Raw genomic sequence first — 5,150 nt, forward strand, 5'->3', positions numbered from 1 at the left:
TTTTTGAATAAAAAATAAATCATTAAGACAAAAAGTCAGAAAATCAAAATTCATCAAATTAAAATGTTCTTTTCTCACCCCTTCCTCCTCTTCTCTAGTGAAATACTTTATTATATTTTAGATGACCCAAGACAAGATCCCGTATTTCAGTGGAGCCAAGTTTAAGGACCTCAGGAGATTCCATTGGAAGCATGAACGTAATAAATGATCAACAAAAAGTTAAAAAATTTAAAAAATGAAGTGGACCACTATAATACGGAGAAAGTCGTTATTATATACATAAATAAGTTGCGTGCTGTGTAAAGTCGGAATCGATGTGGCCCTAACTAAATAAACCTGTCCTTGTCACTAAAAATCCGATGCTGATCACAACCTGTCCACTAACTAACCACCTCTTTCATCAATCCCCATCTGTCCTAATTCACACACTCCCACACAAAACGCATTTTAAATACACTTTGCAATGGCAACCCTTCCAGCTGCAGGATTCACCGCCAAACTCTCTCACCAACCAAACTAACAATAACAACTATACCACCAAATTCTTCACCTTTGCTTTTTATGTACACTAGGCCACCACCTGAAGCAAAGAAAGAATATATATCTATCTTGTGCCGTATAAAAGTTGCCCCATATCTTGCACGCTTCTAAATTCCCCCTCTGCTTTTTTAGGAACATGATTTGATAAGTCCTAAATTGTATAAGTTCCTTCTCACGAGACTACCCAGGGATAGCAACACTGCCCCACCAACACCTACGTCTTGATCTTCTTTTTCTGTCTGCTGACGTGTCAGGGGTAATTCTTTCACTTTCAAATTACTCAATCCGATTTTCTCTCTCACGGACTGGATTATTTTGGGATCAGCTGGGTTTCCTCTAGCGTCCGTTACGTAGAAAACATTTGCCGCCGTGTCCATTACGGTGGATATCTCTGCCCTTGTCACATTCAGTCCGTTCTCTCGGAATGTTCTCATGACCTCTGCCAGAAGCCCCAGTCTGTCTTCCGTGCATAATTCTAGCCTAATACCCTGTCATTAAGCAATTACCCATTAATCTCAAATATAAAACTCAAAGCAAATAACTCTGTATTTAAAGCCAGTCCCAACTGAATAAAGGAGGAGGATTTATTACACCATTGAAGGACAGCGTAAAACTTTATTCAATCTCACATGGATATGAACAATACATGTTTTTGTTGTTGTTTTAAAACTCAAAGCATATCAACTTTACAAGTAAGAATGAGGGGGGCAAAGAGAAAGATGTTCTTACCTCAGATGCTCTTCTTTCCACAGCAGCCTGTAAGCACTGGATTACACGTTGACGCTCTGGTTCTGAACTAATTGGAGTGCCATCTTTATGTCTGATGTAAAACTCCTGAAGTGGTAATGTAAGCATGGTTAAATACATAAACCAAAAGCTCCACTAAATTAATTAATCAATTATTATAAAATTCAAGAAAATGAGCGTTTACCTGGCATGCTTGATCTCCTGTTGTGTTGATAGTTGCATGAAATACAACATATTCCATGTCCGTCAAGTTGCAAACAACATCGAAAAGAAGCTTTGTTCGATCTCGGCATTGAACACTCACAACAGAATAACCCCTTTCTACCCAATTCTGAACGGTAACTACTGGAGTATCAGAACTTGACTTGAAGATGGGGTTCCTCTGGTAATCACGGTCAGCAAACATCAATTGATGCAGCCTTCTTTCGGTGTGTATTGCAGCCATAGAGACCGAAGTTGTTGCGCTCCTGATGTCATTGTCTCCCTTCAATACATTCCTTAGTCGTGCTTCAATTCCGTTGATTTTCTGAGAGTCCTTGATGGTGGACCCCGACTTACAATCTCTTACGTAGATAAGGGATGCAATTCGGCCATTGTGAGTCCAAACCTTAGCCTCTACTACATCACATTGTAGGTCGGCTAGTACTGCAAATACCTCTGAAAGAAGACCAACACGGTCTGTTCCCGTTAACTCCAATGCAGTGAGACCATTTGAAATATTAGTTCTCCCACTGTGAATGCTGCCAAGTGACTGTAGTAACATAGAAACAAATGTTTTAAATAAAATTACACATGCCTTACATGTGATAGATTTTAGGGAAAAGAGCAATAAAAGACTACTACAAGAAATTTATATCAGTCAAAAACTAGTTGTCAAAATCCGAATTAAAAAAACTCAAAAGCACCATTGTTAATTTATAATAAATTGTTGTTAAAACCCGAATGAATATTTGTTGATAAAAGATTAATCCAAATCAACAAGTATCCATTCGACTTTTTAACAACAGGCAATCCTTAACTGATACAAATTTCCTCCAACGATCCTTAATCGATATTTTTCCTAGATTTTAACGAGGTACATGCCAATTAATTCAATTTTAATAAGATTAAATACCTGTTCCATATATCTTAAAACGTTCTCATCTGTTAGCTTGTTTCCGTTTTGATCAGTAACATGGAAAACTGTCGATGATCAAATAACCACAAATAATTAGTGATTGAAACAAAAACGGGAATAAACCCATGACAGAATGCACTACTGCAGGGGGCGTTTTAGCAGAATGAAGAAGAAGAAAAATAACTTACCATCCATAAACCATTTGCCATCAGAAGATACGTACGCCTTTTTAATGGAAAGGTTCAAATCAGTAAGCACTTGTATGGCATCCAAGAGAATACCATGCCTTCTAGCGCTATCTAACTGTGAATTCGACCAAATTAAAGGTTATTAGTTTGTAATCGACACGAGGACCAAAAGTTCTCGAATTTGAAAGATTTTCATTTGGGGATACCTTGACCAGAGTCGCTGTGGAACAGACACAATTGTCGATCACAACCCTGTTTCGCAAGTAAGTTCCAAGTGAAATTACTTTTTTATTTCCGGATTTCAAGTTTGCGACCCACAAAATGTTCGATGCGAAGAAAATAAAGTCTAAAAAAGAAGGAAGGAAGGCTAGACACGATAATGAAAGTCAGAATAATGCTAAAATATCGATGTTGAACAAATCAGGTTTAAAAGTCGGTGGGAATAAAAAAGTTTTATTCATTCTGTTTATACTATCCCTTTTTTTTTGGCATACTTATTTGTAATTACAATAAGGAAATTTAATAATCACAACTTATGATCATAATACACCAAGGATAGCAGGATAATGTTTAAGTTAGAGATCAAAGCCGAAACACACATTATTGCGAGAGGAAGGAAATCATACGAAATATGAAGCTGCAATGGCACTTTCCGTTTTGCTAAAAAGATCTTTCTTCGAAGCAAAAGAAATCAGAGCATAAAAGTATGCAATATTCTGAAAACAATGTCGAATATTTCCTTCAAACTTAGAAAGGTTGCCAGAATTCCAGTTTGATAGCACTCAAAAACAAGGTGCATAAATATCAGGCAAACAATAAATCAAACAATCAAATTCAATGAATTCGCACAAAAACAATCAGCTCCAGCAAATTCATTGCACAATTCGCACAATCACGGCCTATAATAAGGTAGGGGAAGAAACCCAAAAAGAATGATTCATCCTAACAAGAGAAGGAAGACAAAGGATAATAGACGGACCTTGGTGAGCTCATCCGTATTACGAGCTTTTCGTATTCATCTGTACAGGCATACCGCTCCATCTTCGCGGCTATTTGAAAAGAATTTGCCTCCAATCTAGAGAATCACAACAAAGAGGATTTAACCACAACACCGAACGGCCCTGAAACTTGTCTTCCTAAAAGATCAGCAGTAATTCAAAGAAACAGAGGAAGACCAAACGCCGACTCTACCACGAAAATCACCGCCACGACGACTTTTCTGAGAAGAATGCTTAGGGTACTACAAGACTGCATCTCTTATTGACAATTCTTCGACAAAATCGCCATAAATCACTGCTGTCAAACTCTCACCTTCAATACGCGTTGGGAGTGTGGAAGAGTTACTGTCCCTCTTTCTCTCGCTATCTCCTTGAGATAGCGGGGAACACGCCTTTTGTTGCTAACTCTGTCTCTTAAACAACGTATTAATTTAATATATATATATATATACACATATGTATATACTTTTAATTAATTAATTAATTAATAATTTATTTATTTGTAAAAAATCAAATCTTGCCTCTTCCGCTTTCGCATGAGACGATAGAGCCAGGGAAGAAGGGCTGCCCGGCCTGACCCAACTGCCATTCTATCTGAATCTAGCAATGCTGGGGATACAAGTGGAAAAGCTATGAGGACACGTGTCAGGGCCCCCCTCAACCGGGGTCGTTTCCGGTCCAGCTCGGACGACTCGTCGGATTGCTTTGCTTGTCCAGCACTCCATAGAGGAAGTGACTGAGAGTAACCGTTTCATTTGATGGACGGCGGAGGTGCACCCACGTCACAAGGTCGGACCTTTGTTCCAATCGAGGAAACTTGGTAATTAAGGTCCGATTTTGCCGACTTCAATTATAACGAAACGACGGACCACAATTCCCCACTTTACCGCCGCTAGCTAATATTAAATTATTGATATTAATATAATACTAATAATAAAAATTTAGATTTGGATATAATAGTAACTTTTATGTGCAAGCATGCGATTTATGAAATTATATGTTTACAGAATTAAAAAGATGACGAGTATTAATATTATATTGCATTACTCGCTTTTCTGGGGTTAGGGAGGATTTTATTGGTGTCGCGGTGCATATATTTTCAGATTACCTAACTTTCCAAATCATGGGGGACGATTGGTTATCGGACAAGGGGATGTAGTGGTAGGGTTAATTTGTTAAAAAAAAAAAATGAGGAGTTGATTGGAAGGGAAGGAAAGTTAAAAATGGGAATAAGGGATTAAAGAGTTAGTTATGATGGGGAGCTAGAAGTCCAAATTGAGGGATTATGGTTTTTTTTTTTTTTTTGTTAAGACGGATTGCTGTCATAATTATTAGGTTAAGGGAAAATTTCAATTTAGATCCCTTCACCAAATATAATAAAAAGAGAGCCCTTTAAGGTCTCAAATTTCACTAAAGACAAACGGTAATGAAATGAAATTAAAATGTAAACTAGGATTATCACATTGTCTCTAGTGAAAAATTAACTATATGCTCAAATAACTTTAGTAGAAAAATTAACCATTTCAACATAGGAAATGACAACTTCAATATTGAGGATTT

General features: G+C 37.3%; 1 protein-coding gene across 3 annotated transcripts; it reads right to left on the reverse strand.

Moving 5' to 3' along the window:
• Positions 1–224: 224 nt before the first annotated feature.
• Positions 225–3,996, reverse strand: LOC129310388 (ACT domain-containing protein ACR8-like). Of its 3 annotated transcripts, none has more exons than XM_054952209.1 (8): positions 3,784–3,996; positions 3,572–3,667; positions 2,799–2,844; positions 2,593–2,707; positions 2,402–2,469; positions 1,472–2,038; positions 1,270–1,374; positions 225–1,028 (listed from the first exon to the last, which is right to left on the reverse strand). In XM_054952209.1, the coding sequence occupies exons 2-8, from the start codon at positions 3,631–3,633 to the stop codon at positions 669–671; spliced, it is 1,323 nt and encodes a 440-aa protein (XP_054808184.1). In that variant the 5' UTR covers positions 3,634–3,667; positions 3,784–3,996; the 3' UTR covers positions 225–668. The 3 variants fall into 3 exon arrangements, with proteins under 3 accessions (XP_054808184.1, XP_054808185.1, XP_054808183.1); XM_054952210.1 differs by having other exon boundaries at positions 3,904–3,931; XM_054952208.1 differs by having other exon boundaries at positions 3,572–3,996.
• Between the last annotated feature and the right edge of the window lie 1,154 nt (positions 3,997–5,150).

The sequence above is a fragment of the Prosopis cineraria genome, unplaced genomic scaffold (genome assembly GCF_029017545.1).
Source record: "Prosopis cineraria cultivar Desert tree isolate PC_DT_omini unplaced genomic scaffold, ASM2901754v1 PC5, whole genome shotgun sequence".
Lineage (NCBI taxonomy): Eukaryota > Viridiplantae > Streptophyta > Magnoliopsida > Fabales > Fabaceae > Prosopis > Prosopis cineraria.